Source organism: Carettochelys insculpta, chromosome 8 (assembly GCF_033958435.1).
Source record: "Carettochelys insculpta isolate YL-2023 chromosome 8, ASM3395843v1, whole genome shotgun sequence".
NCBI classification, from domain to species: Eukaryota; Metazoa; Chordata; order Testudines; family Carettochelyidae; genus Carettochelys; species Carettochelys insculpta.
In genome coordinates this window covers 32,667,582-32,688,533 of record NC_134144.1, presented here as the reverse complement: position 1 = coordinate 32,688,533, position 20,952 = coordinate 32,667,582, and the positions used below count along the sequence as shown (strand labels likewise).

The window sequence follows — 20,952 nt, the reverse complement described above, 5'->3', positions numbered from 1 at the left end:
TGCAGTGCTTATTTTTTTTCCTTCCTCTCTATGTATATTTGATTCTTAACTACTCATTTGTGACCCTAAGCAATGTACTAATAGTTGTAGTTCACAGTCTGTTGGAACTTAGTCTGCAAAACAAACTTATGACTTGACCTCTGCTTGTTGGAAGGTGTGTATCTTTGCCTTTAAATTAATGGATATTTCAACCATAGAAAGTTTTGATTCTCATAACTTGCCTATATTACATACCGTACAGTTATAGACTGAAAGTAAATGGAAAATCTTCCAATATGAACAAAATAATCTCGAGATTAATTCTTCCAGTATTGACTACATTTCTTAATTTTCTAGCATGTTACCCAGTGAACAGGACCCCAGTGTATTACTTTAGTAATGCAGTATTGTAGAAACAGTGGTTTTAAAAAAAATAAAAATAAAAAAAATCATCTGATATGCTCCAACAGATACTGTATGCTGAGCAATCTGAAGAGATGAAGTACAAAGTTTCTCATTCTTATGCCAAAGGCATACAGTTGGGTACGTACATGTGAGAATATACTTTTGAGGGTGGAAAAAAAGTGTTCTGTTAGAAAGAATACCTTTAAAAATTATGATTGTGTTTAAAACGTTATTTCCTACATGTCTGCTTGTGAGTACTGGTTTCCTATTATGCATTCATGCGATTGTAATCGTGGCTTACAATTTTTTACACCAGTAATAAAAATGAAATTTGATTGTTTTCATGAATAAGACCCTCTGTTATTAGCCAGTTGTTTTGTCATGGAAATTCCAATTACCTCTAACTGCCCTGGCAATATAGCAGCCATAAAACATGTTTTTTGACATACGCACTTAAACTATGCTGGGATGATTCTATTTATTTTCTAGAAATCTATTTAGAAGCAGAGGATTTTTTTCTGTTAAGGAATGTGTTAACTTTTCAGAGGATAGCAACTTCTTTCAAATACTGACCATCCTCCAGTTTACCATAGTTCATGCATTTCCATCAAGACAGTGGGTACAGCATCTCATACTTAATCACTTGCCCCCATGCTTCAATATCTGCAATATTTCAGCAGTCTGGTGAATGGTAATTTCTTAAGGCATGGGCATCTACTCTGTGGGAGTTGTCTATTCGAACCTGCTGAATGTAGTCTCCTGCTCTAATGCAGTAACGATTACATATGAAATGATGGCCAAGTCACTTATGCGGAGTCAGAAGCTTTTTATGGTAATATTGGCCAGGTAATGCTAAAATTGTTTACTTACACTTTTCTCTTGGAATGTACAAGATATTCCTATTGTAAGCCAGAGAAAAATGACTTTTTTTTTTTTCTGTAGCTTTATGAACTGTTAAGTGTTTTGTGCATGGTAATGCATACGTCAACAAACTTTAGTAGTGCAAACCTGTTTCTGAAATACATCCAACAACATAATCTCTGATAGGTATGGAAGGGAATATATGCAGACTAATCCTGTATCAATCACAAAATAAGTTTCAGGATAGTAAATGAATTCTTTAGACCATATGGCAGTTTTGGGAGCCCAGCTCTGAAATGGTATACAGTATTAATCTATTAACTCCATCTCTTGTTGTGAGATATCAGATTCCAAAATCACCAGGAAACTCTATTACAAAGATGTTTAATAAAGGGCAGAAATAAAGTGGGTGGGGACTTTTTCCAGGCATTGGTTCTAGAGCAGTGATTGCGAACTACTGGTATGCTGTACCCAGACTCTTAGTCTAATTTTACTATTGGGGAAATTAATACAGTTCAGTACTTCCTCTACCTGAATGTATTTTACACCCCCCCAAAAGTCAATCCCCTCTGTGTGCAAAAAAAAAAAAGCTTGTCACCGTGAATTGTCTCGGCATCTTTTAGTTATTAAGTTGAACCATGATTTTGCTTTTATGTGCCAAGTTTTGTTCTCTGCATAGTTGTTAAATTGTTCATATGGATAAGTCCAACAATGAAATAGTAGTACACTAACTAAAGGCATTATGTATTACAGATGTGTGAACACTTCAGGCTTGTATGTTGCAAAAGGTGTACCTGCTTCACACTACAGCAAACTCTCGTATCTGGCATTTTATTATTTGCGATTCTGAAGTAACCGGCATTTTAATCATAAGTCAATTTTTGTGAGGTTTTCCATAAGTATGGTATGGTAATCCCCCAAGATATGTGAGTGTCGCGTTGCACTTAGCCCTCACATACATCAGAATTTGTGTAAGTTGGCGGGGGGGAGCTTGTGCCATGGGGTGGGGGCAGGGGGGTTAAGCCTGGGATGGGTTAGGGCTGGGCTGGTGGTGGAGTTGAGCTGGGTCTGCAGAGGCTGGGGCTGGGGCGCGCAGCGGATGCTGGTCTCCCCCACCCCCTCACTCTGCAGCGGCACTCAGGAAGAGCTGGCTGCTGCCAGCTCTGTTCCCCTTTGATGGGGAAATCCCTTCCCCTTCCCCCGCACCTTAGCGGCTGCCTGGGACTGGAGCTTCCTGGGTTCCCCTCTAGTGGCGGTAATGTGAGATACGTGCATGTTGAATGCACGTATCTTGGGGGATAACTGTATCATGAAAATAAATACAGCAAAGAGTTTACAGTGTACAATACTACAGTTAAGGTACTCTGCATGCTTTTTTTCTTTTTTTGTTTCTTAATATCTAATCTTGCTTTTCTTTAGTGTTTTGCATTGCTCGGTATAATACCTCTCTATTATCGAGAATATTTGAATATCCAGCACCCTCCCTGTTCCTGGGCTGTCAGATATGAGAGAATTTACTATAGATTTAAGTGGTCAGTGCTGCAGTTAACATCAGTGCTAGCTCTTTTAAAGGGGCACTGACACATTCAGGCTGTGCCTACACTTGCAGTCCTCTTTGGAAAGACGTATGCAAATGATACATTTGCATATCTGACACCTCATTTGCATATTTCAAAATAGCTTCTTTCAAAAGAAGAAAACCAGTGTAGATACTGCTTCTTCAAAAATAAAACCCATTTTCGAAAGAATTTTTCTTTCCTTTTCTCATGGGAAGGAGGATTCTTTCAAAGATGGGGTTTACTTTTGAAAGAGCAGTGTCCACACTGGTTTTCTTCTTTCAAAAGATGCTATTTTGAAATATGCAAATTAGGAGTCAGATATGCAAATTTGCACCTCATTTGCATATTTGATTTATCTCATTTACATGCCTCTTTCGAAAGAGGACTGCAAGTGTAGGCACAGCCTAAATGTTGCATTTTAAATAAACAAATCTCTTATAATGCTAATACCATCTTAGATTAGTGTAGTTTCCACGTTTTATAACTGTTTGAACTGAGTGACTGTCAAATCTCGTCTAGGTCAGAGGAGAAATAATTTACTTTCATTGGTGAAATGCACACTATCAAAACAATGGTAGTCTTATTTCCTGTTTTTAAGAAGTAATACAATTACAGCTCATAAATGTAAAATGCTTCCCGAGTTGTTTCTGGATCCATTAACGCTAAGTGATCTTTTGCTAATTGGTATTCACTAGCTCATGTTTTCTGTTGAAGTAGCAGCTTCTCTTGATGGACAAACTTGATTACAGTTAAATAGAATTGCAAAATTAGCAGATGAAGGGGAACACATTAGGTATTTCTGGATGCTAGTAACATTTTGTACCCTGATATGGTAATATGAAAACTTGCATGCAAAATTGGGTTTTAGTTTTAAAATGGCTTGAATATGAACAACGGCCTGTGAGTTGGACACTGGCACTGCAACAAAGGTTTGGTACCACGTACTTTTAGAGTGAGTGCAATAATTGTTTGGGAAAGCTTCAGGTTTTTCCCATCACCCTCCTCCAGGTTTCCCCTTCTGCCCTTTGGTACAGAAATGTATATGTACCCCCCCCCCCTTGAAATTCCCATAGATTGTCTGTCTGTCTGTCTGTCTTTTCTCTTTTTTAGCCTTTGCCTCTCTGAGCTAAAACAAACATGGATGTGTGTGCATGTGGTTTGGGGGCAGATCTGGGATGCTGCTGTTCCAAGCTCTGAGCAGGTGCCGCATGCCATTTCACTGTCGACACGCTCCTTGGATTGGCTTTCTCAAATTGTCAGGAGAGAGAAACAGTAGCATGTCGAATTAAGCCACTCCGCACTGGACAGGGAGAGATGGAAAGGAATAGTGAGAGAGGCATCAAACACCAACGGGCGCTGAGCTCGTGGTTATTGACGATGATGATGATGATGTGCCTAATTCCAATGGGTGTGTTGGGGGCGAAGGAAGCAGAGAGGCAGGGGAGCAAGGTATTCAGTGGGGCTCTGTGGATTTGGTTTCTTTTTTTTCTTTTAAAAGTCGAGGCTTACATAATATCTTCAGTTATTAGAAGGGGGTGTAATTTAATGTGTTAATCTGTTAATTCTGCTGTGAGCTTGAAGGAGGGCAAATAACAATTAAGACAAAATAGTGCAAAATGGTCCGAGAAATTAGAAACAACATGAAAGTACAAAGAGTGTATGGTGAAAATGCAAGCCATGTGCTGGAAAGGAGATCTGGAACACAGATATTAAAGGGGAAACCTGATAAAAATGCTGAAAGAGGTGACATATTTAGTCTTTCTAGCTGTTGTATTGCAAATTTATATCCCGCACGACTGGGTTGGGAACGTTTTTTGGGTTGGGGGCCACTGACCCATAGATATCAGTCCACAGAAGTGAGGGGGGAAAAGTATCCCTGATGTGGTCCCTGACTGTATGGAGGCCAGAGCTATGGGGTCAGGGCAGGAGGGAGGTTGCAAGCACAGGCTGGGGATGTAGGTCTATGTGAGAGGAAGGTGTAGAAGGGTTTGGAATGAAGAATCTGGAAGGGAGGAGTTTTGAGTGCAGAGAGAAAGTTTGTGGGATTCTGGATGTGAGGGGCACAGGAGCTATCTGGGGGCCTGGGGTTTGGGCAGTGGGGGTGCAGCTTACCTTTGCAGCAACCCCAGATGCATGAGGTTCTGAGCCCCTTCACCTCTGCTACCGGGCATCGCCCTCTGCTGCTCTAGTTGGCCAGAATTCCAGCCAGTCAGAGCAGTTGTAGGAAGCCTTTGGTCAGGCTGCCCAGGCCTTTGCTGTTCCCCTCCCCATCCTTCAGCTGGGCAAACAGAAGCAACGGGCATTGGAACCTGTAGCTGCTTCCTGCCCCTTGGCCTCCAACAGAGCTCACAGTAAGTACGTTGGGCAAATGATGCCCAAGTCACTCAGGTATTTAAACGCTTGAGTAGCTCCACTGATTTCCGTAGCACAACTCACATGGCCTGTTACGAACATGCTGAAGTACTTTGCTGAATCATCGTCAGAATGGGTCAGGTGACATAAGTCTAAGGCCATCTCTGCACCAAGAAGGCAAGGGTGTGAAAGCTGCACTCCATGAACAACGTGCCAACCTGACTAACCTTTGTGCACAGTGCTGTGTTGGCAGGCGAGTTTTTGTTGATCTAGCTAAGCCTCTTTGGGAACTGGGCTACCTGTGAAACCCAGCCATCACTTAAATGCCTCCCCTGAAGTGCTGGCACTGTAGCTCTGCTGCTGTGCCACTGTAGCGGTTCAAGAGTAGATGTAGCCTAAAAGTAGTTTGAAAGTTGCTCGCTTAAGGAAGGAAGATGGTGTATTTAGAGTGGCTTGAGATTGGCATGAATTTTGTTGCAATTGGCATGAATTTTATGAACAAATAGTGTGTCGTGTCTTTAAGACTTTCTTGATAAATGATCTCAGATAGTCTTTCCCTGGGAGTGAGGAGAAGGGGATAGGCATTGTTTTTAGGAACTGCTGTTATTTATTTTAATTTCGGTCTGGTGTTATCCTGGCTGCTCTTGGTTCTTCATCCTGTCAGGTCCTCCTGTGAGGTGCTGTGCACCTTCAAGCCCTGTCAGTGTTCTCTCTAACTCTTTCCATTCAGGAGCAGAATAAATGTTACGTGCACTGAGGCACGTGGGGATGTGCACCACCAAAAGAAACACATGCCGCCACCTCTGGGTGCTCTGCTAGTCATCTTGGTGGCATTTAAATCTCTCCTGAGTGGCTGCCCCAGCACACAGCTTTCAGGGAACACTGATCCCTTTGGCTTCAAGTGAGAGATGAGTGTACAGTAGACCCCTTTCTTACACGCAGGTTGTGTTCCTGGGTGACAGTGCGTAAGTCAGATATTATGCAAGCTGAGGTGTACGGGGCTGTGGAAGGGGCATGGCGGCCAGGGCACGCTGCGGGTGGCCCAGGGTGCAGGAGGTCCCAGCGGGAGGGTATAGCAGCCTGGAGGAGGCAGAGGAAGGGAGCTGCTGGGAGAGCCGGGACCCCTGAGGACACTGAGCTCCCTGCTCCTGCCCATGGAGTGTGGACAGGCCTACCCCATCCTGCCTGCTGCTGGGGGCTCCCCCTGCTGGCTGTGGCTGGCCCTGGGGGTGGGAAGTTTACAAGCCGCTTGTAGGCCTCGCAGGCTGAGCCAGTTTCCCTGCTGGCTGCTTGGGCCATGTGCGCCGTGATTGGCTGAGGCTCGCTGCCCCAGACAGACGCACCCCTCCCCTCCCTCCTTCCCTGTGGTGCTGCAGTGTGTCCCCCGTCTGGGCGATGGTGTTGGTATGTGCCTCGTGTGGCCGTGGTGCCCCTAGCTTGGGTGTGCACAGCGCAGGTGGTGGCTCGTCACTTGTGGCTCCCCAGTGGGCCCCCCCACCCCGGGAATGAGAAGAGGAAGGGGCAGGTGAGGGGGGAGCTGGCCTAGTGCGGGGGCGGTGGCGGAGCAGGCCAGGAGTTGGGGGGCTGCTGGGCGGCCCTGTGGACCTGCCATGTGTGGCTGTGCCCAGGGCAGGATTTCAGCCCTGCAGCCGGGGGATTTGTTGTGATTTGTGATTTCGACTCGTGTTAATACAAGAAATGCACAAGTTGAAATCCTGTAAGTCAGGGACCTGCTGTATTCAGCTGTACTCAGCAGTCATAGAATCATAGAAGAGTAGGACTGGAAGGGACCTCGAGAGGCCATCGAGTCCAGCCCCCTGCCCTCATGGCAGGACCAAGCACTTTCTAGACCATCCCTGAAAGCCATCTATCTAACCCCTTCTTAAATATCTCCAGTGATGGAGATTCTACCACTTCCCTTGGCAACTCGTTCCAGTGTTTGATCACCCTGACAGTTAGGAACTTTTTCCTAATGTCCAGCCTGAACCTCCCCTGCTGCAATTTAAATCCATTGCCTCCTGTTCTATCCTCAGAGGCAAGGAAGAACAAGTTCCCTCCCTCTGCCTTATGACACCCTTTTAGATACCTGAAAACTGCTATCATGTCCCCCCTCAATCTTCTCTTTTCCAAACTGAACAAGCCCGATTCTTTCAGCCTTTCTTCATAGGTCATGTTCTCTAGACCTTTGATCATTCTCGTTGCTCTCCTCTGGACCCTCTCCAATTTCTCTACATCCTTCCTGATCTGCAGTGCCCAGAACTGGACACAATACTCCAGCTGAGGCCTAACCAGCCCAGAGTAGAGCGGGAGAATGACTTCTTGTGTTTTGTTCACAACACACCTATTAATGCATCCTAGGATCATGTTTGCTTTTTTTGCAACAGCATCTGTTGACTCATATTTAGCTTGTGGTCCACTATAACCCCTAGATCCCTTTCTGCTGTACTCATTCCTAGGCAGTCCTTTCCCATTCTGTATGTGACACTGATTATTCCTTCCTAAGTGGAGCACTTTGCATTTGTCCTTATTAAACTTCATCCTGTTTACCTCAGCCCATTTCTCCAGTTTATCCAGATCCTTTTGAATTATCACCCTATCCTCCAAAGAAGTTGCAACCCCTCCCAGCTTGGTATGATCTACAAATTTAATAAGCGTACTTAGATATTGACATAGAAAGTCCTCAGTATGTTGTAGGGTCAACACACCACTTTTGTAGTAAATGTCCGCAAGAACGCTCAGTTCATAGAAGGTAACTAAAGATCAGACTTATCTAGGTGTGCTATTAGTCTTATTGTAGGGTAAATAGCAAGTTCTCTCAAGTCAAATGGCTGCTCACAGGCCTGCTGTTGGGGAAGGGGGCAGTTTCCCTGAGGCCTGGGGGATTTGGCAATTCCCAGGAAGCCCCAGCCATTGGTGCAATAGTGGCAGCTGGGAACCGCGCTGGGCCTTTTTAAATGATCTGGGAGGGCCATAGGCCTGAGTGCATGCGTGGTGGGTGGAGATCCCTTGCCAGAAGCTAGTCCCCAGCTCCATTCCTTCCCCTCTCACCCTGCCTCCATGGCCAGAACCGTGAGACTGCCTCCCCTTTAACCCAGAGAAACCCAAAGTGCCTCCGCTGACCAGAGGAGTTCAAGCCAGTGGCAGGGCCCCCCATATGGAGAAGCCCCGAGTGTCTACCCCTACCCCAGCCAGAGGATCCCCAGGTCAGCAGCAGCTGCACCTCCCCTCCCTTCCCCTCCTTTCCCCAGACCCAAAATGCTGTGGGGGGCGGGAGGGGTCTCTTCAAAGACATTTGTGATGTCTTCAGAAACATTTTTTATATGCCCTGTGCAGGTTTCAGGACAGCTGAGTAGTCAGTAATACTGGGTGGGATCCGGGCAAGAGAGGGGCGGCACTGGTGCAGCTGGCACAGGGCTCCTGCAGGCAGTGAGATGGGGCTGTGACCGGCTGGGGTCCTTTGGTTGAGGAGGGGCACTCAAGGTTTCTCTGGGTTGGAGGGTTGTGACTCCTGCTAAGGGAGGGGGACTTGCTCTGTCCTGGGGCCTGCTGTCCTGGGCCTTTCTGCTCCAGATTCTGTATGTGACGCTTCTCTACAGGTTGCTAACAGCTGAAGTTCTGGCGTTGCTTCAGAAATTGGGATTTTTCCTTTGGTCAAGTTTGTTGATTAATATTCACTAAACTTACATGATCTCTGTGTTGTTCAGTAGAACCTCAGATTATAAACACCTTGGGAATGGAGGTTGTTTGCATCTTTGGATGAAACCTTATGGTGGTTCTTTCAGAAGCCAACAACTGAGCATTGATTTAATGCAGCTTTGAGCCTTTATATGCAGGAAAAAATGCTGCTTTTAGTCATCTTTAAATGAAAAAAACACATTTTCATTACTTTGTCAAATCTTTTAAAACTTTTCCATGAATTTTAGTAGTTTACATTTAACGCAGTACTGCACTGTAAAAATTTTTTTTTTGTGTGTTTCTGCTTGATGTGCAGTTGACTGGTCAGTTTGTAACTTCTTGGTTTTTGTACTTCTGAGGTTCTGCTTTAACTTGTTGGGGTGGGGAAGGTGGAGAGTGAACAGATAAAAAAGGTAATATAATTATTCAGTAAATGATTTAATGTGTGCACTTTAATTTGATAACAAATGGTGCGTTTTCACACAACTGTGAATCCTGGGATAATACATTTTTTTTCTTTAAACTAATTATTGTTCATTTTTGGCAGAGCCTTGGAGTTACTGACGTTATGAACTGGTTTTCCTGACCCTTGTTAGCCTACAACATTAGGTCAATCTTATGAAATTGATCCGAGTACCTTTTTAGAAATTGATCTGTCTCTTCACGTAGGTGGTTGAATTGGCTGGTGTTCAGGCAGCTAATTCATAACATAGTTATACTTTCTGTATTGATCACTACTAATGGACAAGATGTTGTTGAACTGCTTTGGTTCTAATTTGACTGCACTATCACTGCATTCATCAAGGGTTAGTTCTGAACTTTTATGTTAAGCCAGAATCAAAAAAATATCAATTACTAGCATTTTCCATATTTATATGTAATAAACAGATACCTACAAACACCCCCAAAGTGTAACATGTTTGGTATTTCATTAAGAAAGAAGAATAAGCTGGTAATCTACCTCTTCTTCATGTATCCTGACTGGGAAAGCGACTGACTATGGGGCATTCTTTGGGATTTCTAAAGCTAGAATGTAGTGACCGCTGAGCACCTGTCTCTGCTTGAAATTGAGTAGATCACAAATGGTCTATTTTACTGTTAGGTGTCAGCGTGGTGGAGTACGATGATGTTTATCAGATACTACTTGGAGATTGATTGGTAGGTGTGGCTCTTGCTGAAATTTACAATTCCACTGCTTTTTAGTGTGTGCATTTTTGGGATGAAATATTGTGCTTTCATATTTCTCAAGAGTATGTAAAGTCACTTAATCTCATCTTGGTGAAGTACAAGTTGAATCTCTCTAGTCAGGCACTCCCTGGTACGGCAGCATCCATGGTCTGGCGTGATGTTTGGCAGCCAGATGTCCGTTTATCATGAGTATAGCCAAGTTTCCTGTGGTCCCATGAAGTTTGTTTACAGCCACCAATCCTGGCTCTGTGTTCTGTGCTGTTGTTGTTTAGCTGTAACTTACCCCTCAGTGTTTTCTAAGAACCCAGTTAGCAGTGAAAATGTTGGTAATGATGCTAAACAATATTGACCTCCTGTGAATCAGTACATTCTCTGGTTTGGCACCAGTCTGGTCCTGAGGGTGCCAAACTGGAGAGATTCAACCTGTATTTTAATAGCAGTTAGTGAATTAAATTTAGCCCCCCCCCCCGTTCACTAGCCCCGTAGGAAATTGTTCAACATAGGGGGAAGCCTTGTGACTTTCTACACAACTTTGGGGGACTGGGCCTGCGACTCCTTTATATGCTCTGCATTGTGTGTTAGTGTGTGTGCTCCTCAAACCAGACCCATTCTCTCAAACCACCAGGAGCAGGCTTTATTCTGTAAAGAACATGAAGAGCAGGGTTACAGTTCAGCAGTCTCCTCTCTGCTTGCAGCCTGCCGGCTCCCAGCTCAGTCAATGCTGAGACCCTGCTTGGGGGATAGAGGGAGGGGAGGGTACATCCTAAGAGGAAGTAATCCCAGTGTACTACAATGTTTACTACACAATGGCTGTGTCTACGCTACAAAAATAACTTTGAAGTTGAGCATCTACACATACCCTACTTCAGAGTTAATCTTGGAAGTAGAGTACTACTCTGTTCCTGGGACTGGAGTAAGGACTTTAAAGTAAAGGAAAATGTGTGTAGACTCTCTGCTGGCTACTTTGGTGTAGTGCTTAACTTTGAAGTTAATTTAGACTTTAGGAACTAGTGTAGGCACACCCAATTTGTAGTTCCCAGGCCCACTCCTAAAGCACAGAGGACCTTGGGCCACACCAGGACAAAAGTTTTGGTTGTAGTAATTCAAAATGTTCTGCCTCTTTGCTGTTGTAAGACCGAGCTTTCCTATTATGTGAACCTAACTTTTTAAGCCTACTTGTTAACATAATTGTGTTCAGTGAATCATATGAAGTAGTTTGGTGGCCCATTAAATAACATAATTTCATGCAGTGAATCACATGAAATAGTTTGGTGGCCCGTAAAATAACTTATTGGAAAAAGAAAGAAAACAAATTAGCATCATATTGGAAATAACAGCAAGTTAGGCTGTAGTTTGGGGTTGGGGATTGTCTGTATTTGCATCTTGTTTAGCGTACAGTATAGCATCATAACACAAATCAACGTGCAGGGACGGTGTGGTGCGTAATTCTTGATCGTAGATGGGGCTGAAATAATGTGTAGATAAGCATTATCTTAAATATTGCATACAATAAAGGTTTTTAAATATTTTGTTCTGCCTTGTTACTCGAGGCAGGGAACAAGTAATTTTCACGTTCTATATATTCAGTAACAAAATACCTTCCCTTCCTATTTCTGTCTTCGTCTCTGAGGTAAAGGTCTTAAAGGATGGATCTGGAAGGTCTCTAATGGGTTTAAGATATTTATTTATTTATTTAATTATTTATAATATAAAAGAATGCTACGGCCTGGAAGTAAATTTGCTGAATGGGTGGCTGAGCAGCACTCAAGCCATGCCACCAGATACCATGTTATCTGATGACAGGCACACATAGTAGTGGAATTTTGCGAGGAAACTTGTAAAACGGTGGCGTAGCCAAAAGCACTGGAACAATATGTGTAGGTGGTGGGGGGAAACCAAACAGTAAGCCCTGTGTATGATAGAAGTCACTTCAAGCTGGGAGAGCTGCTATACCCTCAGCACCCCCTAGTTGCAGCATTTATGGGCGTGTCACAGGGCTGGGCAAAATGTGTCCTGCCAAGCTGTCGGATCCAGCCTGTGGAGGCACTGGGGAGCCTCAGGAAGTCTCTCTGTTGGCCCCCCAGCCCCACATGCTCCTCAGAAAAATGGCTTCAGGACCCTGTTTTTGTTTTTCAGTAGCTGCGAACCTGGGGGGAGGGGGCCAGGAGGAGAGGGGTCATGTGCTGCCCTCCTCCCTGCCTGCCCCCAGCACAATCCATTTGTTGGGTTTCTGGCCAATGGGAGCTTCCTGTTTGAAACACTCCTCCTCCACCCATCACACATGCCCGCCTTGGCTGGGCATTTAGGAAGCCTGCCTGAGAAATCAGCTGGGTTGCTGGCTGGGAATTGCCAAGGTATGTCTCCTAGCCACAGCCTCTCCCTGGCCCTCCATCCTCTGCCCCCCAACCCACACAACTCCTGCATCCAGACCCTATACCCCAATCTCCTGCTCCAGGTCACGGTCCCCTCCTGCCCTAGGTTATTACCCAGACCCCTGGCACCCTAGTCCCCTGCTCCAGGTCACAATTGCATCCTTTCCCCAAACTCCCTCCCAGACTCTCTCTTGCTCCCCAAGCTTCCTTCCGTACCCAACCTCCACCCCAGATCCTACACCTTCTCCATAATATCATGGAAGAGTGTGGCTCTTGACCACTTCCCAATTTTTTGGAATGGCCCCCCATCAAAAATGATTCTCCACCCCAGGCTTAGCACATACTATACCCTCCCTAAACCTCACAAGGTCTGTTTTTAATATCTTGTACTTTCTTAAACAGTTTATTTTTTTAGAATAATTTAAAGGAAACGAACAATTTGTAAATAGTTTATGGAAGGAAACTGCTGCTTGTGTTGCTTGGGATGTGGCTGAATTTATTTTTTCCTGTTCCTTTCCGCATTCTGTGCCGATTTTCATTATTCTGGAATTTTTTTCACACTTGCTCATGATTGCAAGACTGGAAATCCAGTGGTTGTCTCTAATGTCATGCGATCTGTCATGCATTAACATGGACAGTGTAGAAAGAGGAATTCTTGAAGCAGAGGCACTGAACTGGGACCTGGGGGGTTATTTGAATTCAGTCTTCTGCTCTTCCAGGCATCTTGCATGAACTTGGTTGAATCACTTCACCAGATCTCTTCAGCTGCAGCTCACTGTTGTGCAGGGAGCCCTCACAAGGGCTACATCTACCCTAGAGGCATCTGTCTACAGAAATTATTGTTGGAAGAGATGTTCTGACCAAACTTCTGTCGAGGGATTGCATCCACACATAAAAGCAGATCTATTTTTGATCTGCTCTATTGACAGAAAAAACCATGTGGACGCTCCGGGAGCCCTTTCTGTCAATAGTTTCTGTCTAAAAAACCTACACATTTTGTGTGTAGATGCTGCACAAGTTCTGTTTACAAAATTCTCTAGGGTAGATGTAGCCAAGGTGTAGATGACAGAAGCCCCGCGTCAGTTCTGTTTTGAAAGCTTAATTTGGATCTGAGCAGGCCTGGCCTGAAGGCAAAGCAGTTGTCTTGGGCCCTGTGCCTTCAAGGCCCCATCCTCCAAATGACTATACCCGCACGCTGGGCCCTGCTGCTGGGCTGTCTCTGAGCAATGGATAGGACTTGTGTGGGTGGGCTCTCTGCACAGAGGTAGTTTTATATTCTGGGCCTGAATTCTCTGGCTGTACAATGGGGATAATAATTCCCCTATCTGACAGGAGAGTTTTTGAATATATTTACAAAAGTGCTGTTGAGGTGCGCCTGCTACAGCAATGGGACAGGACATATAAGTGCCTGGATAGATGAACTGTATTATTAACTGAAAACCAGAAGTGATGAGAAATGATCATTTGAAATCTAAAGGCAAATAGGACAGCTGAACCAGTCCTTAATGCAACTGGAGTAAAATATTCCATTACTAAATCTGAAAAGTGCACCTAATGCAATATTTTTCTAGCAACAAAGAATTTGACACGACTTTCATGTCACGTTGATTTATACGGAACCTTGTTTCTATCAGGAAAAAAATGATATCATGGAATGGCTAGGACAATATATGACAGAAGGTGAGCTGGGAATTGACTTAATATATAGCCATTGTCCTCGGTAGTTAAAGTTTCTTGGGTCATATGACAATTTTCAGAATTTTTTTTGGTCGAGAGTATTGTGGTACCCATGAATTTTGCCAACATCTGTTATTTCTTTATGATGCTGTTTTCCAAACCCAGCAGTAATGAGTAAACAACTGATATGGCTAATCTAACACATGATGTTTAGTGAAGTTTTTCAATAAGTAAACTTTATATTTTGTCTGTTTCAAAACTAAAGAAGATTTTTACGTATCGGATTTTAATTGCCGTTTAGCTTCTTTGATTGCTGCCATTCTCCATCTGCTGAACCGTCAGTATTGGCTCCTCTGTCTGTCCATATTTCTGACGTTTAACAATAGCTTGCTGAGCATAAGGCGTATAACCAGTCAATTACTTAACACTGTAAGGTAGTGATGAAGATGGTTGTCTGTTTTATTGGATCCAATGCTGTTGAAGTGCTATGAAGTTGATTCTCTGCAGAAAACTTTGGAAATTGGGTATATGTCATCTTTGTTGCTTTTCACCTGCCCCCATTACTGTCAGGGTGTCCTTAGTTAGTTAGAGAACTAACATCTGGAGACCAAAATAATCTGGTTGCTGAAGGATAAACTGGATTTGACTTCATTAGTGCACAAATGATAAGTTTGTGTAGAGTTATTATAGCATTAATCAACATGATGGATTGGAAATATGACAGAAGTGAAGCAGCATGTAATATTAGTGCCTATTATTCTACAAATTGTGTCTTCACCTAGGACAGGGTATGCTGGTGAACGGTTGTCAGTGGCTTGTGCTCCAAGATGTAGGAGTGAAAGAGGCTTTTACTACTTTTACGGAAGCCAGAGTTGTGCTGTACGTTTAAACGTACTATACTCTTTCTCCTCTTACAGAGACCCATGGCATCTCTTTAAGGATTTTCCCTGCTGTCAGAAAATGGGGATCTAGTCTCCCTTGAGCAGTAGGTTTTGGGATTATGATTGGTTTTAAGTAGTCTTTGGCACGCTAATGACAAATTTCCATCTCTTGTAGCTTGTCATTTGTCAGATTTATATTGTGGTATTAAAACTCTGTCCAAAGCAATATATTAAATGATTGCCTATAGGGTGCCCACAAGACATAATGTAATAGTGTAGCACACAGGTGTTAAATAACAGAATCCCAGTAGAGGTTTGTGCAGCTCTTTTTATTGTGTTTTGGCTACTCTTTCAGCACACTTGGCCTGGTGTGCAAGAATCTAAGGTAAATCTCGTAACGTGGTGCTTTTGAGATGTGATTAGTAGACGATGAAGCCTCTGGTTCCAAGTTTGTTTACTATTCTGGGCCAGATTTCAGTGACCAGATGCTGTTACCATCACATGAGCAACTTGTGGGAACTAAATTGAAAGTTTCAGCCCATTTCTTGCAGACAGATGTCCTCATCACCCAAGCACCATCCCATCTAGCAGAGAGGTGAGTGCAGTAGCTGATGTTGCTCTAGACTGAATGCAGACAGCACTACGCTATTACTTCCTTGAAGTGGTTATTCTACATCAGGGTTTGAGATACATAGGCAGTGCAGTGTGGGAAGGTTTGCATTACTATCTTGGCTGTTTATTCTCAGAACAGATGGAGGATTCAGGCTCCAGAGACTGCCTGCTTAAGATTGCATGAGCTTTTTTGTTGCTTAAAATGACTATTGCACCGTTCTCCCTGCAGCTACACTGTGCTCCTCCACACACTGGAGGTTGGGAGTTTAGGACTATGTAACAAAATAATGAGAAGGCCACAGCTGAACATATATAAAATGAGGCTTTAAGCAGAAAATCCTTTTTAATGTGTAAGGTATGATTGCACAGTTTGAACAGAACATCCAGATAGTCACAGCCAAAAATTCACCATTATCCCTGTACTGTGTACATGGCATATCTTCCGTGGAGGAGCACCTTTGATTTCTTTGCACATTGCCTAATGGAAATGTGGTGTCTACATCCAGATCTTTATTGCACTTAATCTTAATTTTGTGATCAGTTTGATTGTTGAAATCTCACTAGATTTCATTTCCAAATGGTGGAGAAAATATAGCTTGTTTTGATTTTCGTGGTACTTCTGCCTCTTAGCATGCAAATAGTAGCTGGTCCATTCACAAAAGGTGCTAGTGTCACTAAATTTCAACATTTTATGAGCCAGGACTTCGACTGAATAAAAGAAATGTAAATTAGCTCCCACAATTGGTGCCAGGTACACTTTGTTGTCATGCTTTTTAAAATAAACAAGATTATATTTCAGCTCAAGAATTTTTACTCCAGGCCAAAACCTTTAATGGATGGGCTTAAAAGCAATAAATGCTAAAAGACAATATAAAACACTTTGTCATGACACTTGTATGTGATTAGTTACCTTCTCATGCCCATACTGGTGGGCTTTGTATGCTTGGTGTTAAGGGTAGTGACCTTTTGCAAGATCGTGTATACATTGTTACAAGCTTTATAGTCTTGTGTAACTGCTGTAAAATCTAAATTTAACCAGTCAAGAATAGTTGAAAAGAATATTTTAATTATGAATTTTTGGTATTTTTCTTCAGAGTTCCGAAATCCTACTGTTACAAAGAATGCCCTTAGCTTCTTTTTTTTACTGTACATATAGTTATTTGGAGACTTTAAGGCTTTAAAATATTTTTGTCAGTAGGATGAATTTTAATCACCACTAGCCAATTTGATTGGAAGAAAAAAAAACTGGAATTAACACCTTAAAATCAACGTCTAAGATAAAGTTAACAAATAAAAGTAATAGCTCATTGTAATGTCATTTTATCTGTTATCTAACCACTATTAGCATTAATCTGTCGGTACTGGTGATTATTTATGCTATGCCAGAAATTCACATGGTGCATGATTGATTAAACATGCAGATTCTCAGTTGGAATATCTTACCTTTTTGAACAAGAGATGATAGTCTTTCAAATAATGCTGGCAAATGTCCAATTTGGTGGTGTTACGTATTACGTAAGGAAAAATAAACCGCCAGTGCCAACACCTGCTCTGTGTATTGCTTTCGGAAGTGCCCAAAAATTCCCCTGTTTTGAGCAGCAGACAGTTGAGGGGAGGCTTAATGAAGAATCATCATTAAGAGAACCAAAAACTTCTCATTCCAAAGCAAACTCTTAAACTTGGTTTGGTAGAGTCCAGTTGCGCCACCTCTCCTTAGTGTGTCTGTCCTGTTCTGATTAGAATTGTTATCTCTCTTGTGAGTGGGCAGAATAAACCATACTGTGTTTTGATGGGAATGTGTACAAGAAGTCTTACAGTTCAGAAGAAATCGGCTGCTATGATTTTTACATCCGTAAGGCATAGCTTGTATTTATGGACTATTGCAGCCTTTGTTTTTGTGAAGGTGTCAGATTTCTCCAGTCTATCCCTTTCCATTCCCTAGGAAAATGAGAACAGAATGAATAACAGTGGGCTATTTTAAGGTGGGTCAACTTTTTTGCATCAGTGACTCTAAAATTCTCATTTCTGCTTTAGGTAACATTCACGTTCAGTTCACATCTCCTGGCACATTGTTGGTTGATTTGCGTAATTATGAACTCCTTTTCTTTCCACAGCTGCAGAACCTTGGCCTGAAAGTGCGGCATTGTACCAGCAACTGAAGGGTGAGTACATGAATTTCTGCAATTAATGATTTTATTTTTAAGAAACATTAAATATACAGTAATGTAATTAACGTCAGGAAAAAATAGGAAGTATTAAGAAGGGATTCCTTTTGTGTTTGTCTGGTCAGAGGTTTTAGCTAAGCTTGCATCTGCCAATATAAGCCAGCTATTCATGGCCTTATGAGGTCCTTGGTTTATTATTGACTCATTATATTGGCTGCTGTAGGCAGTGTAAAATGATGTGGTTGCAGGCCCTGTTGGCAGATTTACTGCACCAATAGCTGAGGCAGCAGATTTTTGAAGTCTTATGGTAAAGTGGGCTCTCAGTAAAAAGGAACTGTTAAAATGTATAGGCTAGGATGGTTCAGGCTCCCTTTAGCAGCTCTTCATATATCATCAGATCACATTATGGCCCCCATTTGGGGCTCAGCAGCCTGCTACAGTTGTCAGAAGACTGCAAAGTAATGAAGACTAATAGGTAGCAGCCCTAGTCTTCTAAGCATGGAATTTTTATTGCAGCGAACTTGTCATCTTTCTTTTGTGTGACAGACCTAGACACAGTGTGCAATATTAACTGCAAGCTCTTTTTGAGGTTTCTGAAATGCTTTTACTTTCTAGCTAGAGGAATTATGAAGATGCCATTTTATTTAACTTTGATTAGTAGAGGAATAATTGGCTTAAAATTGAGACACAGAATTTGGTTTTTTAGTTGGGGTTTCTAATTGTGCATCTCTGGTGAAATAAGTTGAATGGGAGGACATTTCTAGATTAAATATTCTTGGTATATTTTTATTCATACCTCAGATTTTGTCATCTAAGAGCATAACATCAAATTAATGTAATGTTGTATATATTTTCTGCTGAAGTATTTGCCTTTTTACTTTATGTACAAGAGATTTAACACAGAATGTTATGCAATTACCTGTAAATAACAAAACAAGAATTATTTCTTGTAATTATGTTCATTCATTTTCTTTCTACAGAGGAGCAAATTTTACTTTCTGACAATGCATCTTCTCTTGCTGTTCAGGTAAAGCATCATATTCTGTAAACTAGATTCAATCTTACCTAATTTAAATAAAAAGTATTCAAATGAATTATTTAGAAATTTATGAGATTTAACTTATTTTATGTTCCTGGGCACAACATTTGCCAAGTTGAAATTCTTCCTTTTAGTCTTTATCACTGAGTTGTTTGGGTCCCACCCCCCTCCCGCCAAAGAATTCTAATATTAGTGTTCTGTCTCTGTTAATATTCACATTTGTCTGCTTATTTATAGTGAGAATTGGACACAGTACTGGTAGGTCATGTAGAGCTTTGTTGTCTTTCCAGCCGTTAGCAACTTTTTGGGTGGCTTAGGGAAAGGTGTTCTCTCATTATTCTCAAAGCCAGTAGCCCCAAAACATAAAGGCTGCATCTACACTATCACGTTCTTTCAAAAGAAGGGGGCTCTTTTGAAAGATCACATGGAACGTCTACACACACAGCGTTCTTTCGAGAGTAAATCGGAAGAAGGAGGTGCTCCTTTTGAACTTGCTGCTCTTTTCCTGTTTCAGGAAGAGTGCCCCCTTTCGAAAGCTTCTTTCCAAAGAAAACGTGTAGACACTCCGCAGGCCTTTTTCCCCCCAAAAAAGAGCGGCCCTCATGGGGCCTAATTTTTGGATCCCTGGCCTGTTCTATGAAAAGAGCAGGGATTGTGTGGATGCTGTCTTTCAAAAGAGCAGATAATTCTTTTGATCCGCTTTTTTGAATGTGGATGCACTTTTTTGAAAGAAGTTGTTTTGGAAGAGATCTTACGGAATGGCTTCTTTAGAAACATATCTGTAATGTGGATGTAGCCAAAGAATCTAGTTCCAGCATATGTAAAGAGTTAGAATCCACCGTATGTTTTTGTAGACTCCAATGTGTCTTAAAGGTAGTCCATATAACTGACAAATTTAAGGCTCTAATCTGCTTAAAAGTTCCTTTCGGTTGGAAAGTCAATGTAAGATCCATTTACTTGTTAATATCAGTGATCCTAGAGGCTACCTAGTATTCTGAAGGGACGCTTTTTCTCCCATTAGCAGAGAGGTGCTTATGGGCAAGAGCCGTTCTCCGTCATCCATAACAACTCTACTACTTGCTGTGGAAGAGGGTTGTTCTATTCCCTCACTTCTACTTGTGCCCTCTGTTTGGACTAGTCCATTGCACAGCTTATGAATCCCAGAAGTCTGCTTCACTTTTGGTCAGAGTGGGACCGTTAGCGATATTACGTGTTTTGTAAGAATGCCAATCAAAAGTTCAGGATTCTTTGGTCCTTCTAGCAGTCCTTGAAGGACTCTATTCTATCCGAGAGGTGTGTGTGTGTGTGTGGTGTTTTTTTGCATGGGGTGGGGGAGTAGAAGAAGAGGGGGGGGAAAGCCTACCTTAGAGCCTGAAAAATACTAGTGTTTTGCTAGCATTCTCCCCACAAGTATCTTGGTTCGTGGGCAAGGTGGAGAAATTTTTCCCTTTTTGAAAAACTTGCTAATGTTTTACCCCTCTCGGTCTGTGGCACAGTATGTTTTAAATAATTCCTTACAACATAAAGGAGTATGGAGTTTTGTTTAAGCATTTGATCACTAGATCACAGTGTTAGCTTTAGCCCCTGAAACTCTTATAGTTCTCATGAATCTTCTCTCTGTTCATCTGGGTTACAGGAGTGGTTTTGGTTTCCTTCCAAACAAAACTGAAGTTTCCTTTTCTAATGTAGCATTTTGCTTGACCATTCCAATTCTGTTGTTATCCTGCACGTCACTTAGATGATATATTAACCGTAATATATTAAAAATGTCTGGTTTTTTTCCTTCAATATTTGTTGACTTGACAGCTGATAGTAGCCATGACTATAAATATGACTTGGCTGGATATCTGATTTAAACTTTATGGAACAATTTTCTTCTGTATGGAAGAATGGTATCAGTTTTGAAGAATCTACATAAGAAATACAGTTGTGATGTCAAAAAAAAAAAGTAGCCACCCACAAAATGTAAATGATATTAGGATGTATAATTTTTTAAAAATAGCTTAATGATCAGGCCATATTTAAAATTATCTGCATTGGGCAACATCAAAAATGAGAACGGGTGTGTGTGTGTGTGTGTGTGTGTGTGTGTGCAAATGTGAGAGAGAGGGAGGGAGGGAGGGAGGTTAGGCACGTGCTGGGGTACAAAGAGAGAGAGCCAGAATCTGGGAGCTTGTTCATCAATAT

The 20,952-nt window shown here is 42.3% G+C and overlaps 1 protein-coding gene across 2 annotated transcripts in view; it reads left to right on the top strand.

Moving 5' to 3' along the window:
- MTX2 (metaxin 2) overlaps nucleotides 1-20,952 on the top strand; it is a 58,058-nt gene that overhangs the window by 7,086 nt on the left and 30,020 nt on the right. For both annotated transcript variants that reach the window (XM_075000950.1, XM_075000951.1), the window contains 2 exons: nucleotides 17,676-17,723; nucleotides 18,707-18,753. In XM_075000950.1, the coding sequence (XP_074857051.1) occupies nucleotides 17,676-17,723; nucleotides 18,707-18,753 (95 nt within the window). Of the gene's footprint in view, nucleotides 1-17,675; nucleotides 17,724-18,706; nucleotides 18,754-20,952 lie in introns of those variants that run through there.